General features: G+C 41.6%; 1 protein-coding gene across 8 annotated transcripts in view; it reads right to left on the bottom strand.

The window, feature by feature from the left end:
• NEXMIF (neurite extension and migration factor) overlaps positions 1-18,097 on the bottom strand; it is a 463,513-nt gene that overhangs the window by 97,049 nt on the left and 348,367 nt on the right. For all 8 annotated transcript variants that reach the window (XM_077285040.1, XM_077285045.1, XM_077285041.1 and 5 more), the window contains one exon: positions 13,704-13,801. In XM_077285040.1, the coding sequence (XP_077141155.1) occupies positions 13,704-13,801 (98 nt within the window). The remainder of the gene's footprint in view (positions 1-13,703; positions 13,802-18,097) is intronic.

Here is an 18,097-nt window from a genome sequence, read left to right as displayed (position 1 = left end):
ATACATTGTTCTTTTACTCTATAAACTACTGACAACATGTCTCCGAATTTCCAAACAAATTTTGTATTTATTTTCTGAAAATGAGAAATGGTCAAAATAACAAAAAATGCATTGCTTGCAGACCTCAAATAATTAAAAAAAAACAAGTTCATAATCAAACAACAATACTAATGTTTTATCTCAGAGTTCAGAAATCAATATTTTGTGGAATAACCATGATTTTTAATCACAGCTTTCATGCGTCTTGGCATGCTTTGCACCAGTCTCACACTGCTTTTGGGTGACCTTATGCCACTCCTGGTACAAAAATGTAAGCAGTTCTTTGATGGCTTGTGACTATCCATCTTCCTCTTGATTACAGTTCAGAAGTTTTCAATGGGGTTCAGGTCCAGAGATTGGGCTGGCCATGACAGGGATTTGATGTGGTGGTCCTTCATCCACATCTTGATTGACTTAGCTGTATGGCATGGCGCATTATCCTGCTGGAAAAAACAGTCCTCAGAGTTGGGGAACATTGCCTGAGCAGAAAATCAACTGTTTTTTCCCGGATAACCTTGTATGATTGATTCATATGCCCTTCGCAAGGAACAACCTGCCCAATTCCAGGCTTGCTGAAGCATTCCCAGCTCATCACTGATCCTCCACCAAATTTCACAATGGGTGCAAGACACTGTGGCTTGTACGCCTCTCCAGGTCTTTGTCTAACCATTAGATGACCAGGTGTTGGGCAAAGCTGAATATTAGACTCCTCAGAGATTACCTTATTCCAGTACTCTATAGTCCAATCCTTATGGTCTTTGGCAAACTTCAGCCTGGCTCTCCTTTGCTTCTCATTGATGAAAGGCTTTTTTCTAGCTTTACATGACTTGAGTCCTGCCTCTAGGAGCCTGTTACGAACAGTTATTGCCATGCACTTTACCCCAGCTGCCATTTGACATTCCTTTTGTAGGTCACTTGATGTCATCCTGCGGTTGCTGAGTGACATTCGAAAAAGATGACGGTCATCCTGGTCAGTGGAGGGTCGTTTTCGCCCTCTGCGGTCTGTAGCTTTGTTGTCCCCAATGTCTGCTGCTTGACCTTGTAGTAATGGACTGTCGTCTTAGAAATTTTAAGGATGGAGGCAACATGGCGCTCACTGTGTCCCTCTGCTAGTAAAAGCCTGAATTGAGCCCTTCTTTTCCTCACTCAAGACATTTCATTTCAACTCCTTTGGCATGGTTAAAAGTTATTTTTTCATTCCTATTACTTTTGGGATATTACTAGCACTTGTTTTGCCATCCAGCTTGTCCTATTGCAAGAGGATGTGAACACCACAGCAGTATTTTTTATATTTTTCCCTTGTTAAATAAGATTTGGTTCAGGTCATCACCTAATCAGAAGCACATTAAGTAGAATGAGGTGTACTCTGGTTGGAATTCAACTGACACTGGAATGGAATGGCTGTCAGACATGTAGAGAAGCTGATTTTTATAAAACTGTGCAGTGGTCTTTTAATTTTTTCCAGAGCTGTATATGCAACTTTATTTTCAGAATCACGGTGTGTGGATGTACTACAAGCAAGGAGCCGAAGACATCTGGTTGATAAACTCTTCAGAGACAAGTGGTGGCTGAGAGCAGTCATCATGATTATCTGGACCAGAAAGAGTCTGTAAGTCAATGGATGTAAATGTTTTAATCATGTCTCTGATCACTGTTGGCTGCAGAATTGGTGAAATGTTTGTGAAACAGCAAATCCCAGCATTCTCTTACCATTGTAGTTGTTATACTAGAAGGGGTATATTATTATGTATAGCGTTGTCCCTTATTACATACCTACTATTATATACAGTGCTGTCCCTTATTACATATAATGAAAAACCCATTCATTGTACTACAAATTGGTGCGGACTTATTGTGCGGAATCCGCACCGCCATCCATGATGTTATCTTGGCCTAACAGTAACACTGTAAATCGCCACCAATCTCCTCTCTTTTTAAGCTGTATAGCAGCCATCATCATGTACAGTAGGTATAGATAGGATGACCAAACTTATGGGTCAATCAATCAAAAAAGGAAGAAAAAAATAAAACAAACCCAAATGCCTTCTGAAAGGATAAATAAGCACTTTCCAGCCTTGGAGGGACTTGGTATCTCCAAGGTCTGCATCCATCAATCAAGCAATAGCATCTTTTATATTTACCGGCATATCATTGCGTTGAATTTCAAAAGGGCTCTCTTCATTTCCATCATACAACCAGGATGTAATAAAGACGGTGTCAGCACAAACATGACATTCTCACACCCAAAGAGCATTTTTGATCGTGTTTGCCAAGAGTGGCTTTAAAATAATTCCAGGGGAGAAAAGTACACACGTATTCTACAGCGGCCCCATCCTGGCCGTCAGCCTGTCACTCCTCCATTGTTGTGTGCACTCTCCTCTCACTGGGTAATCACTGCACATCCAGGACAAATTGAATATGATTCCAGGTCATAAACCTTGAGGAACATTTGTGATAAAACTTCAGCACTTCACCAGCGTGCTTTAAGCTTGAATTCAGAACCAGTAACCTATTAGGGTTTCTTGAAGAGTTTCTCTACTTGGGTAAACATCCCAGCTTTACATCCACTTTCAGACAATGATCTACTTAGTTGTAAGACTGAGAAAAAATATTATTTCATGGAATCTGGAAATTCAATGGAACTTTCCATTCTAAAACTAATAGTGCAAGATCATGGAAAACATTAAATAGCAAAAAACCTTTAGATTCTGCAGCTAAATCACCCGCCATTCCAGCAGTCTAAGGCTACTTTCACACTAGCGTCGTGTGACGTACGTCGCAATGTGTCGTTTTGGAGAAAAAAAACGCATCCTGCAAAGTTGCCCGCAGGATGCGTTTTTTCTCCATAGATTTGCATTAGCGACGCATTGCGACGTATGGCCACACGTCGCATCCGTCGTGCGATGGATGCGTCGTGTTTTGGCGGACCGTCGGCACAAAAAAGTTCCATGTAACTTTTTTTGTGCATCGCGTCCACCATTTTCGACCGCGCATGCGCGGCCGAAACTCCGCCCCCTCCTCCCCGGACATTACAATGGGGCAGCGGATGCGTTGAAAAACTGCATCCGCTGCCCCCGTTGTGCATTTATTTCACAATGTCCGTCGGAACGTTGGGCCGACGCATGGCAACGGCCCCGTACCGACGCTAGTGTGAAAGTAGCCTTATCTGTCTTTTTTAACTGTCCTGAAGTGATAGAACAGGACTGTGGTTTATTTTTTTTAATCATAGTAACATAGTTATTAAGGTTGAAGGAAGACTTTAAGTCCATCTAGTTCAACCCATAGCCTAACCTAACATGCCCTAACATGTTGATCCAGAGGAAGGCAAAAAAAACCTTTTATTAAACAAAACCACTTTACATATAGATTTCCATTTTCTTTTTTTCCAAACAGGAAAAGGAAACAATAACATAAGATATTGACATAGTTCTATATTAGTTCAAGGCAATCATAGTATTTGTATATATAGATGTAAATTAATCAAAACAACAATAAAAGAACAGGAATTGGTATTAGGTAGCCTTTGAGTACAGACAATATCCATCCATGTAACCAAAAGCTGATTCTCATTAATTGTTCGGTCATAGGGTTCTAATTTTGATTATTCCTTCCTTTTCTCAAGTCCTAAATGTGAGGGTATGTTCCCACGGTCAGTAAACGCTGCGGGTTGGACACTGCGTACATCCGCAGTGTCCAACTCGCAGTGGCCAGATGTTACAGTATATTGGGAGGGATTTTAAATCCCATATCCACTATACATGCAGGGATGCCTCTGGCGTCCCTGCAGAGACGGACATGTGGCACGTCTTTCGAGACTGCAGCATGTCAGTTTATTTAAATGTCCCCGTACAATGTATTAAGCGCGGTGATTCCGCACGGTTCAATTAACACATGCGGAATCACCTGCATTCAAAAGCCGTCAGAGCTTTGGATGGAGCGGACATGTGCTGCGTCCAAAGTGCTGCCGATTCTTGACTGTGGGAACATACCCTGAGAGGACAGAGAATAGAAAAGATTGCTCTATCTCTTATTACTATGTAGGAAGGCAAACTGGGCTCTTAAAAAAGGACCCTACATCAACTCATATTTACACATAGCGTTTCTCTTCTGATACACTCCTCTCTCCATAAAGATAATTGTATTCATTTTATTCTTCACTTCTGTGAAGGTTGGAGGGTTCAGATGTAGCCAATAATATGCCAGCAGTTTACGTGCCTGAAAGTATCCTCCAGATGCCCAAAGTTCTTGGAGAGTTTACATTTATGTTTCCCCCCAAAAAAACCCAGTATACATCTTCTGGGCTCTGGTTCCAGTCTCACCTCAAATACTCTCTCCTCAAGATCCAATACTTCCTTCCAAAAGGCTTCTATGGCATTCCCACATCACATGCATAAAGTGACCAATCTCGCTACCAAACCTAGGGCAATTTACATTTTGAAAAGGAAGCTTGGGGTTGTATACACCCTGTGGGCAAGATATATTTGTGATAACCTTTGGAATTCAAACAGGACTGTGTTTAACTGATTGCTGCAGTCAATCACTGGGTGCACTGATTACATCATGGTAGTTAGAACATAGTCATTGCAGAAGGGCTAACAAAGACAGGTGGAAGCACTTAAGAAGCGGGTGATTTTCCAGGTGAATATACCGTAAATTATTTTTGTATTTTAGTGCACTCTCTGTTTTCTAACCATTTTTTTTTTTAAATCTTAGGCAACCCGTTTAAAGAAATGGAAATATCCTAGTGAAGCAAAACAAACAAATAAGCTGGCCATACGGAGACACAATCAAATGTAATTTTCTGTAAGGGATAAGCTCTGTTCTTTAACCCTCTTCAGGAATAAGGTTGTCATGGGGGAGGTTTCCTACCCAGTAGTTCCCTCTAGTTATTTGGTCACTGTAGTTATACTCGCCCATTGACTAAAATGAATGTAGTAATACATCTCACCACATTGTGAATGTGATCGTTTATTATCCCATTGATGGAGTAATTGCACCTCGAGAAAGCTTTATTAGATAAAGTGCAGAGCACGTAGTTTTAAGCCATAGGTCTGTCCTACCATGTTATTGTTCTCCCTATCAATGGTCGTAACCATGGATACCTAAGGTCCTGCAATGCCTGCACATGAGGAAAGAGAAAGAGCAAATCAGAAAAACTATACTACATTTCTAATTGGAGGTATTTGTTAATATTATTATTATTACACCTACTACATATTGGAATAGGATCTTGGAGATGGGAATACCTTTTTAATGCTGCTCTTATTTTTTCTAGATAGAAAACCACCCCTTCTGCCCCCTTAGTAGCTACGCTACTGATACCAGTGCACCTGAGCCAGTATTTGTATGATATGGTCACCACTGCTGTAAAAATAACAATATTCTGTTCATGCACATGAGGGGGCAGAGCAATGTTGGAAGTTTAGGCCTAGTTCCAAGGAAGGTGTGAATATCCATTTTCCTGGTAAGTCATATGTGCATTCACGCAAACACAAAGCTCATTTGTGCACAATAGAAAGCAATGTAATGAGAGGTTTGAGAACAACAAACCTGAAGCATTTTCAAGACATAATTCATCATCCCCTCATTCCTCTAAGCTATTTAACTCATACTTGTCATTCACGTTAGACAAAATTCTAAATGTAATAACACAGAATGATTAACAGTCTGACTGCTATGTAATTATCATGTTATATCATATTTAATGACTATAACATTCTTCAGAAAAACCCACCATAAATCGCTGGCCCCCAACCTATATCACACATGCATTAGGCAATATGCGCGTATACTTATTAAAAGGGCTGTCCATGGTGGATAACCCCATTTCAACTTGCAGGTTCCTCAGAAATTAGATTAAAGAGTACCAGGAGTGTTCAGATTCTGAGATTTTATAGAATCGCCTGTTATCTTTGGGTTACAGCACTATAATTGCTATTTTTTTCTGTGGCCATAAAGACATATAGTGCCTCTATAGAATCCCAAGGCATCTATGATTTGAATGTCTGCCTGTGGTCCTCCAATGTGGGCCAAGTCCTCCAAACCTGTGGACCTCTTATTTGGACAATAGTGCTGAATGCAGCTCTCTGATGTAGAGAACTTGGGAGCGGAAACCCAAAGATGGTATCTGCATAGCATGGTATGTGACGGGATCACCCAAATCAATCAAGCTTGAATCCATTGTTATATAAACTACATTTTTTTAGTAAAGTTTTCTTTTCTTTTTAGGACAACAAAAGCTCTTTACATATTATCAACTGAAAGTGTACACAGACTTAGACAAAATTGTTGGTACCCTTCTGTTAACATAAAGAAAACCCACAGAAGTTACTAAAATAACTTGAAACTGACAAAAGTAATTTTCAGTTTCCATTCATTGAGTATCAACTAATGAAAATCAGACAATGCTTTCAATTTTGGTTCAACAGAAAAATAAAAAAAAACTTATGAAAATGGCCTGGAGGAAAATGATGGCATTCCTAGAAAAGATTGAAAATAATTTGACCATAGGGGCATGTTTCACTAAGGTGGTTTCTGGAATTAGCATTACAGGTGTCTACAAACTTGAAATCAGTTAGTTGGGCTATTTACAGGGTGAAAAGTAGTCACTGTTCTGTTTGGTAAAATGATGCATACAACACTGAAGAAGGACCAAAGAAAGCTAAGGAGAGAGCTGTCTCAAAAAATTAGAAATAAAATTATAGATCAACATGTTAAATGTAAAGGGGACATCACACTGTGTAAGGCATCCAAGTGGGGCATCATACAGTGTGGAGGCATCCATGTGGGGCATCATATTGTGTGGAGGCATCCACGTGGGGCATCATATTGTGTAGAGGCATCCTTGTGGGGCATCGTACGGTGTGGAGGAATCCTTGTGGGGCATCACACTGTGTGGAGGCATCCTTGTGGGACATAATACTGTGTGGAGGCATCATACGGTGTGGAGGCATCCATGTGGGGCATTATACGGTGTGTGATAGGGTAAGTGGGAGCATTATACAGTGTGGTGGGCACTGTTGGGGCATTATACTATGTTTGGGTACTCTGGGGACAACTTACTGTATAAGGAGGACTGTGAAAACCATGAAAGGCGTACCATATTGTGTGGAAACAATAACGGGCTACACTAGGAGCAATACTTCAGTGTATAAGCATATAAAGAATTAAGCGAGGTTGGGGTACAAGCTTACTGTAAATAAAAATTGCACTTGTACCCTTGCCTGATTGGGAGTCTCAAGACAGTGTCTAATAGGGTTGGAAGAGAGAAAAGAGGGCAGCAATGTATCCATCTTGAGATTGTATAGGAACATCAATAAGATAGGTGTAGGTAGGGTGGGCGGGCACGTGCTTATGGCGGCAGTGTGTGAACAGTGCGGTGGATACAATGTAGACTAGAGCTGGCAGAAAGTTTACAATATGACCAATAACAGACCAAATGGTTGTGTCTAATGGGGGCTGAAGGGGATCCCAAAAAATAAATAAAGGAAAAAAGTGTTTTGTTTTGTTATTTTCTTTTGTGCTTGGATTTTTTTTTAACTACCGTAATTAGAGTATCTGATCTGATAAAGAATATGATGGATGCTGCGCTGAGAGCGAGATTGGCACAACTGTTGTGCAGTTTGCCAGTATTAATGCATGTTTTCACTATTTTAACGGTAGAGATATAAGACTATCATGGAAATGTATTGCCTTTTCTGCAGTGCAGATATTAACTTGCCATCTTCTTGGCAGAGAACAGGAAGAGGGCAACCTCATTTAAAATAAACATGGGTTCTAAGAGGTAGTAAAAAAAATTATGCTTTTTTTCTATTTCCCTGGGAACCAAACATGGTCTAAATGACAAAGACAGGGGTCTCCTCATGCCATGAATGATCTGGACTTAGAGGTATGACATATTGAAGACATCTGATTCTTGAAGGCGAGTCATTCTGTAATTGCAGGGGGCGGTTGGTCATCTTGTAATAAGAGCATGAGAAGGAGTCAACTGTGCTGACTACTGAGCCATTTGTTATGGATATTAATGAAGGTAATAACTGCGGCCCAGTTACACATGTAATAACATTAGTCCAGTATCTGCACCCAAAGGACTCATATCCGTACACAACCCCAGAAAGTATCCTTCCAGCTGTATGACCTGTCTACTAGGAGCCAACTACTCCACGTGTGCATTGGATAGAGCCACATTACACGACTGGATCATTTTTGGCAGCGTGTGTTGGCTGTCTCTGTAGGGCTGGTGCTTCCATTGTTTTGAAAGAAAAGCATCTGTCTGAGCTTGGCCCTATAAGCAGTTCTAACAGCAGCCTTTCACCTCTTCATTATCCCTTGTTCTGTACGTCAGCTGGTCCTGTAGCTCGCAGCGGTAGCTTTGTGACTTGCGCTATCAGGCTGCCATGCAAAGAACAAAAAGAACACCACTGAATGGAAGGTGGTTGCCTAAATGTACAATAAGCAGGGCTCACAAGGAGAGCCTCTGTTCTTTAGAAATTGAGTTTTACATTGTTATTTTGGGAGAGGTATACGAGCATCCAGCAGAACTGGGCTATGGAGCCAACATGGACCTGCTTCATACATAAAGGTTAATGGGAAAGTTTTTCATAAGATTAACATTTTGTACGCCAGAACAAACAATCCTTTAGGGGGCTCAGACCTCTTATCAAATTAGTTCCATCGTTGCTTGTCCATGTGCCAGAAAACCAATCCTACCTAGATCCCATGTGTCTTCAGCCATTAGGTGGACTACCATCAGCACTTCCTGTGCCTAACAGGAAATGGAAGAATGTTCTATTTCTCAGCATTTTACAACAGTCCAGATGAGATCTTCTGATAATAGATACATAACTTCCGCACAACAAGTCTTATTGCGTAAGCGGGCTTTATCTTTGTGCGGGGTTGCCGGGGAGAGAAGGCATGTTCTCAGCAGTCAGGAAGCGTGCTCTCAAAGGCCGCAGAACAAACCATGTTTGTCCTTGAAAACCTTTTAGCATGTGACAAGCGGAGCGGCTCGCCAGTTATGCAGTGATGAAAATCAATACTGAAGGTTGAACGTTATATGTGTGTGGAGGTAGCAGGCGACAGACGTACACTTTTACACAACAAGCTCGCAACAGTAACGTCGTTGCTGTATTCTCGATACCACCGGAGAGTAGAAACACAGTGACATGTCACTTCCATGTACATGGATGTAATACAGCACACATCATCCTCTAGACTGCGGATATAAAGAATTACATTGTTTACACTGGGTACTTGACATCTATGGTCATTGACCCAAACTCATTTTAAAACGCTAAGCATCATTTACGGATGAACACTTCATTCCAATGGGAGAACAACAGTAATGAAATAAGTGGTTTTTATGTGTAATGCTAAATTATCTGTTACATATAATAGCTGAGTGGACTAATGATAGTGAAATGGGGTGGAATTGTCTAAATGTTCTTTTCTACGTAACCATATGGAAGAAGTATATTAAAGGGAAAATGTACCCTATCTGAGTGCAGTGACAAGCCATCCATTTCTGCATTAGCTCCCCTAATAATAGGCTTTCTCCAACCCTCCATTCTGCCCTTGCGCACTAAGAACATTTACTACGCTTCACAGACATAGTAGACGGTGACCTCCGACTAATGTTCGTTGCTACTCTTGAACCGTACTTATAAATTACATCATAAATACGTGTGGGTTCACGATCGTCTTCATCATTTTAGTTTATTGAGCTAATATTGAAGGTGTCTGATTCATCAGGTAACAGATTTAGATCTAGAAATGGCAATAGGGTTAGTTCTTTATCGTAGGTCAAATGAATCAAGAATTTTACAGTTCCCCGGATGGCTAAATTGTTACTATTACTGACACTCCAACCATTATATTAAAGTAATAATATGTATTCAGTTCATTGGTAGGTGACCACGTTATAGATGATACCACTTCGCGCCATCAATCACTTAAACAGTAATTCATTTGTTGTAGGTTAAATATGTACTTAACCCGGAAAGAGAATGAAGGAAAACTCAGTGACATGGATTGCTCTGAGCAAAAAAATGATGGTATGTTTACAAAAGAAACATTCACAGCTTGGATCTCACTACCATCAGCTCTAGCCCTGCTCCAAATCCTACAGTCATGGCCAAAGGTTATGAGACTGACACATATTTTGGTTTTCATAGTTTGCAACTTCAGAGTTTTTCAATATTTTAGCCAGATGTGTCTATATTTACTGAAGTACAATTATAAACATTTAATAAGTTACTTTTAATGACAAATACATCAAGTTTATGCACATCCTGGGCCAAATACTGAGTGATGGCAAGCCATTCTTAAAGGGAACCTGTCACCTGAATTTGGCGAGACCGGTTTTCGGTCCGATGGGTGGTGTTTTCGGGTGTTTGATTCACCCTTTCCTTTCCCGCTGGCTGCATGCTGGCCACAATATTGGCTTGAAGTTCATTCGCTGTCCTCCGTAGTACACGCCTGCGCAAGGCAATCTTGCCTTACGCACGCGAAGTATGCTTTGCCCAACTGCGGGCAAAGCCGAAAAGCATTAGTGCGCATGCGCCGGCGCACTATGTCCCGGAACACAGCGAAATACTTCCGGGACATAGTGCGCTGGCGCATGCGCACTAATGCTTTTCGGCTTTGCCCGCAGTTGCAAAATCGAAGATGAGCCAAGCCCACCAGCATCAGGGGCTTATCTACAGCATTCTGTAATGCTGTAGATAAGCCCCCGATGTTACCTGAAAGATGAGAAAAACAGGTTAGATTATACTCACCCAGGGGCGGTCCCGCTGCAGTCGGGGTCCGATGGGTGTCGTGGTCCGGGGCCTCCTATCTTCACATGAAGACTTCCTGTTCTTGTCTTCCTGCCGTGGCTCCTGCGCAGGTGTACTTTGTCTGCCCTGTTGAGGGCAGAGCAAAGTACTGCAGTGCGCAGGTGCTGGACCTCTCTGACTTTTCCCGGCGCCTGCGCACTGCAGTACTTTGCTCTGCCCTCAGCAGGGCAGACACAGTACGCCTGCGCCGGAGCTGCAGCATGAAGACAAGAAGAGGACGTCATCCTATGAAGATGGAAGGCCCCGGACCGCGATGCCCATCAGACCGGACCGCCAACCCAGGTGAGTATAATCTAACCTCTTTTTCTCATCTTTCAGGTTACATCGGGGGCTTATCTACAGCATTACAGAATACTGTAGATAAGCCCCTGATGCCAGTGGGCTTAGCTCATCTTCGATTTTTGGGGTGACAGGTTCCCTTTAAGCCATTGCCTTGTGAGCTAAAAAAGCTTGTCCCCTCTGAACATGATGTTATAATGATGGACATAATGTCTCAGTAGTGTGCGCAAAGGCACCATCAGTATAAAGAACCATGTATTACATCTAGACTAATATGCATGGAGGCTCAATAAAGAGGGCCAAGTACTAGTCCTCCCTGTGCTGTCCTAAGCATACCATCGTACAGGACATCGGGTCTAAAGCGCAGTGACTGTGGAGAATGAACTCCAGTGGTATCGTGTTAATGGGGTATTCTCACTTTGTGCCTTGACCAGCACACAACTCTCCAGTTTCTTTCACTTTCTTGGTGCTTTCCTCCTTCAGGGACAGTTCTGGTTCAGTAGCTTTGTCCTATTGCTAAGCTTCTGCTATGGTGACACATTAGCAATCTGTCAGTGCTTATTCTGAAGTGTATACTGATATCACGTTATTTGCATATAGAGATAACAGGACTTTAGAACAACAGCAGTGATAAGTAGACCTGCTCTGGAAACTACTGATACTAGAGGTTGGTAATTTTGCAACACTGATAACAGCAGTTCGACCATGAACTGAGATGGGGGGGGGGGGTGAGCAGCTAACTGCTGTATAGAAATGAATGGGCTGGAGAGAGGTGGCTGGTATCTCAGGAGTAAACTCCTCAGCCAGCAAGGTAGCTACTTCGTCAGGCTGTGGTGGTTGATCTCATTGGCTAAAAGCTGCACACTGTGTAAGATAAAAGCTCTCATAACAGGAGAATGATAGCAAATAGAAAAAGTAAGGTAATTGAAATCCTGCTTATTTTCATGCTGTCTAACTATCTATATCAATTTCATCACATGAGCATAACCCTTTAATGTAAAGTGGTTTGCTATGATTTGGGAAATTTGGGATGACTGTTCCTACTGTCGTGGGGAGGGGATTATTTGCAATGGTGAGATGGTATTGTAATATCCTGAGGCTCATACACTAATAGCTCTGTTTCTTGTATATCTGAGGTCACATATTGAAATGACATGCCAGCACTGCAGCAGAATTGTGAAAACCCTGCATTTGCCAACAATTCAAATTGCCATGGGGATGTACGATATGTATTTCGAATGTATTGACTTCTTTTTTTTGCTGCAGTGCTGCAGTAATTTAGGAGCATGCCGTGCTTTGTCAACTGCAGCACACTCTGGATGTTGAGTGCTTGGCATTGATCTTTCCTGTTGACTTCAATAAACAATGTCTATAATAAGAAATAGATGTGTCTGTGATTTTTCTTGGTGTGTTTGTGCAGGTTATTACCGTGTTCACATTAGTATTCTGCGCTGTAGGTTTTCAGTTTTCCTTCAAGCAGTTATAATGCAGTTCTCAAACACCATACTATTGTAGAGCCTGAAAGTGGCTATGCTACATTACAAAGGTGCAGAAACAGCGCCCATCTTCCCATGGGCTACGAGTAGTAAGCGGCTGAACTACAATACCACACATACCCTGTGGACAGAGGTGGAGATGTCTGGCAGAGAATCCTTCTAATGCTATGACATATTAATAACATTGCTCCTCTGTATACAGTGTCTCATGTGTGGCGTCCACATACTGCACCAGTAGATAGCGGCAAAGAAGCAAGAAATCTGACCTAGTGGCTGCATCATTAGTTATTTGTGCACATAGCTTTAAAGGGAATCTGTCAACAGGTCTTTGATATTTAATCTGAAAGTAGCATAATGTTCGGGCAGAGACCCTGATTCCAGCTATATATCATTTACTGGGCTGCTTAGTGCAGTTTTATAAAATCACTGTTGTATCAGGAAATTATCCATGGAGAAGTAATTGGTTTGCTGCCAAGTAGTCCAGCCTCGCCCCCACCACTGATTGGCAGCTTTCTGCCTATGCACAGTGTACACAGAAAGCTGCCAATCAGTGGTGTGGGCGGGGTTATACAGAACTCAGCATTCCGAGAAAACCATTTTTAATGAAAACTTCAGCAGCCAGTAAAGTAAGTGATACATCGCTGGAATCAGGATCTCTGCCCCTACATCATTCTGCAGCTCACGCTAGCGTATAAATCGGACTAGTGCTCTCCAATAAAAAATAGGACTAACGTTATTCAAGGAGGCAGAACAGATCTGCGTATTTTTTCTTTCATGTATTCGGCATGAGAAAAAAAAAATCTAGATTTCCCTCTGATAGGTGCGAGAAAAAAAATTGGAGGTCATACAGACCATCAGTACAGCATGCGATTTGTACGGACACATTACAATTCTGTAAATGGTAATGTAAAAGATTAATAGCTGCTGTAAAAAAAATGGATTGTAAGCGGCTGACAAGCGAGAAAAAATTGTCCCGCTCTCCTGGATGAGAATGGGACCGATTATTTATATGGCCGTGTGAGCGACCCCAACGTAAAGATGTGATCTTGTTCACCTTGAAGAGTGCATTCCCGTCCTATCTCTGGGCCTCCGAGAGAAATCTGCAGGCTGCGTGTCGGGCACTTCGTATTGGCATCCTGCATTCTTCAACACCTACAGAAAGGTAAGACAGAGAACCATCAACGACAACGTCTGCGGATTATATCTACTATGTATGAAGATAGTGTATTCACAATGGAAAGGTCAGCTTCGTAGCTTTCATCACACACAGCTTTCCTACGGACTTATACAGTATATATTCTGCGGTGCCCCATTTACACACCTCTGTATATATATCCTGACAACTGCAGACAACATGTGTCAATGAGGGAACATGACTGTACACTACGTTATTATTTTTTTTCACAGCAATTTATTGAAAATCAATTCAGATAAATCAGTTCCAGTTAACTCGTTATGTCTCGTCCATGTAGTATTGACATCTACTAGAAAGCCGCTAATAACAGGTCCATAAAACAGAACTCTGGATGACCTGTGTCTCATGGTTACATACTGTACATGCTGCAAACATCTTTTGCTCAAATTTTCTACTATATGTTTAGTGTACTGTGTTATATTAGATGACTACATGTAGTTATGTATTATGGAGATTATCAATAAATCCCAGGAGGGCAACAATTAAAGAGATTGTACTGATAATAGTCTACCAACAGTGCCACACCTGCCAAAAGGCGGAATCTGGAATTGCAGCTCAGCCCTATTTATGTAAATGGGCCTCAGCTGCAATGTCACACATAGCCCACCGACAAGAGAAGCTTATAGAAAAAAAATCATGTTTTTGGATTCCCATACCTCTTTAGGGCATGCTAAATGTATGTGAGCTTTATAGATAGTCATTCCTGTTATGAAACAAGGGGCGAATGCTTCTTGTTAGGGTAAATATTATAGGGAATCTGTCGGCAGGTTTTTGCTATGTAATCTGAAATCACAGTGAAGTACAAGCAGAAACCCTGATTACAGGGATGCGTCACTTACTAGACTAGATTTTGGTGTTTCAATACAATCAGTGATTTATTAGCAGCGGATTATCAATACAGGATTAGATGTCTCGTGCCTCCTAGTCTAACCACATCGTCAAAAAGCTGTGGTGTGAGTGATATTGTACATAGCTCAATAACTGAGCTCTGCTACATCCACAGCAGAGAAAACTGTGACTATATCATAACTGCTGCACCCAGCAAACGAAGTATCACATCATTGGAATCAGGGTCTCTGTCCCTACATCATGGTGCTGTCAGATTACATAGCGAAAACCTACCGGCAGATTCCCTTTAATAAATAAAGATGCATGTAATTTATTTGCCTTTGTAGATATAGTTGACGGACTGGGTAGGGAAAGGGTCTCTGTCCCTACGTCATGCTGCTGTCGGATTACACATATAATGCTGCTGACATTCTCTTTAAGGAATTGTGAGACTAGTATTACACAATCAAATATGTTCCATAACTCCCATGTTTATTATCACACAAGAAAAATGTTTTAGATTTTAATGTCTCCACCACTTTCAAATGTTGTATTCGTCCATTTCTCTATTTTTGCCTGATGTTGGAGCACTGGATTTCTGGGCCATTAAATGCTAGGCCAGACTTACTGCACTCAGTGACAGCTACATACATGCTGTACAGATTGATATTGTGCTCATCCCATGTCGTGACGGAGAAGCACACGCTGCTTTTCTTGGTGTCGCGGAGCAAAGCAATTCACATACAAAGACCGGATCCAGAAGAGTTTGATTCCAGAACTGTCTGTCTCCTAATCATATTTCAGGCAAGCCGGCTCATCTGAAGAAATGCAATATTTTGTATTCTATTTTTCCTTAAAAAATGTAAGAAATCTCCTCTGCTTGGAGCATAAATACCCATTTCACAGATGGCACTGATTCAGTTACTGTGTATGAAATTCATTTTGTACACAGTATGCAGACAGTTCAAAAGAGATCTGAAGGCTCCATTGGTATGCATAACAAGGGTCCCCTGGCAATGACTGTGACCAGCACAGGAGAAAGATAAGCCAAGCACTGAACATGTGGTGCGAGCGGCAAGAAGCTCTGCCGGGCCCACCGTTTAGCTATTTGTGTTTGTTTTCTTCTGTACAGGAAGTGTCCTGGATATACAGCATTATCATCATCATCACCATCATCACTATGATCACCACCATCATCATCACCATGATCATCATCACCACCATGATCACCACCACCATCATCATCACCACCACCATCACCATAATCATCATCACGACCACCACCATCATCATCATCACCATGATTCATCACCATCATCATCACTACCATCATCATCACCACCACCATCATCATCACCACCACCATCATCACCACCACCATCATCACCATAATCATCATCACGACCACCACCATCATCACCACCACCATCATCATCACCATGATTCACCACCATCATCACTACCACCACCACCACCATCACCACCACCACCATAATCACCATCATAATTATCATCATCACCATACTGTAGACAGAACCATACAATTAAGAAATGATTACACTCTAGTGATAATCTCATTGCACCACTGCCCAGCATATTCTCAGGCCTAACCATTAGTCTATGTGACTATCTATTTCTTCCATACCTGGTTATACATTAATAAGGGTGACATGAACAGAAGTAAGATAGACGGCCCCGTTCATTATTGCATTTGTGCATTTATTTTTGGTTTACTTTTTGGTGCTTTTCATTTTATCTGTACCTTTTTTTTTTTTACTCTAATTTATATCTTGTTCACCTGTTTATTTTGTATGTCCGTATATTCTTTTTTTTCTGTTTTCTGTGGGTTTTGAAGTGTCCAGATGTTTTCTTCTCTTTCATTAAAGAGGTTGTCCACTTCTCGTACAACCCCTTCTGAAGCCCTATATTTCCCTCTATTAAAATAATATTTATACTCCCTTCTGGTGCCTGCGCCATTCCAGCGGTGTCGGCACTGGCTCTCCCGGGGATTGCATGGCATTGTTATCGGCGTTGGTTTTACCGTCCCCTCCACTGGCCAAATCAAGACATCTGGAGGAAGTGGGAGACCAGCCGCAGCTCTCACTTCCTCCGGATGTCAATTCCGCCTGTAAGAGAGGTGAGGCAAGTACGGATTGTTATGTCATGTGATCCCTGGGGAAGCCAGTGTCGACACCGCTGGAACGGCGCCAGCACTGCAGATGGGTATAAGTGTCTTAAGTTGGCATTACCAGCAGGCGTACCACAGGATCCAACCGAATGTTTGTGGCTCTTGACATGTAGTAATGTTAATGCCAAGTTCACACATAATGGAATTATTCTGTGCCGACAATTCAGTTATGTGACCTTTTTTTTCCTTTTATTTAGCTGCATTGCATTTGCAGCAATAATCCAAAACATGCAATTTAGTGATTTGGAATGGATACAGTTAAGGTGACATTCTAATGACTTCCACAACAAATTTATATTTTGAAGCGGTTATCCACTTAAGCGAAAAAAATAAATAAAAAAACCTTTAAACGTGTTTCAAATCACAATAGATACAGCTTTCTAATATGGGACAAGGGAGAAGCGCCGGCTCAGGGCGAAACGGCTGTTGTCTATATCCAAAAGTATGCCATTCACTACCTATTTGGCATAATGTTTTCTGAATTTTTTACGCACGGGTGAGTGCTGCAATTTCTTTTCTTCTACTAATATAACCAATATACATCAGCTTGTAAACATACCCTGATCTGAAAGCATCAGCGACAGTGCCGGCAGCTCTACTCCTGGATCACCTGTACCTGCGTCAGCACATGGCTCGAACTGTGTGTTAAGGAGCCTGGTATTTTTATTCAAGTGGACAACCAGATATTAAATTACCCCTTAACACTAGAGAACTACTCTGTAGGTTACGCTTTAACATAGCCAGTTGTGAATGCCGATTTACATAGGTAATATTTCCTGTGCTACCATTTGTATATTTGCTCTGCACAATAATAGACCGCTCTTCAGCTGTCAAGAGTTATAATGGCTTTTATTTCTCAATGATACCTATATACATTTCTCCACTCATCTCTCTCTCCGACCCTGACAAGTCTGTTGCTGCCTACCAATTATATTTCCCACTACATCTTCTCGTCATCGTAGGCCTGTGACATTGCATCCTCTAGCACATGACCATGGCAGCCACTTTCTGGTTGGCACGGTAACCAGTTGTTTTTCAGTAGTTTAGAGCCAGTTTATACTTATTGTTAAGATGATTAAGAACTTGTTTATTCACAAGGATGAAAAAATTCAGTTCTTGAGAAGGGTCGTAACTCTGTATGTGTTGTATGCATTTATACATAATGGACTTAGGCTACTTTCACACATCAAGTTTTTGCCGTCAGGCTGAATCCGGCGAATTTTTAAAAAAACGGATC

The sequence above is a fragment of the Ranitomeya variabilis genome, chromosome 2, assembly GCF_051348905.1.
Source record: "Ranitomeya variabilis isolate aRanVar5 chromosome 2, aRanVar5.hap1, whole genome shotgun sequence".
In the NCBI taxonomy this organism is placed as follows: domain Eukaryota; kingdom Metazoa; phylum Chordata; class Amphibia; order Anura; family Dendrobatidae; genus Ranitomeya; species Ranitomeya variabilis.
This window is presented reverse-complemented; position numbering and strand designations above follow the sequence as displayed.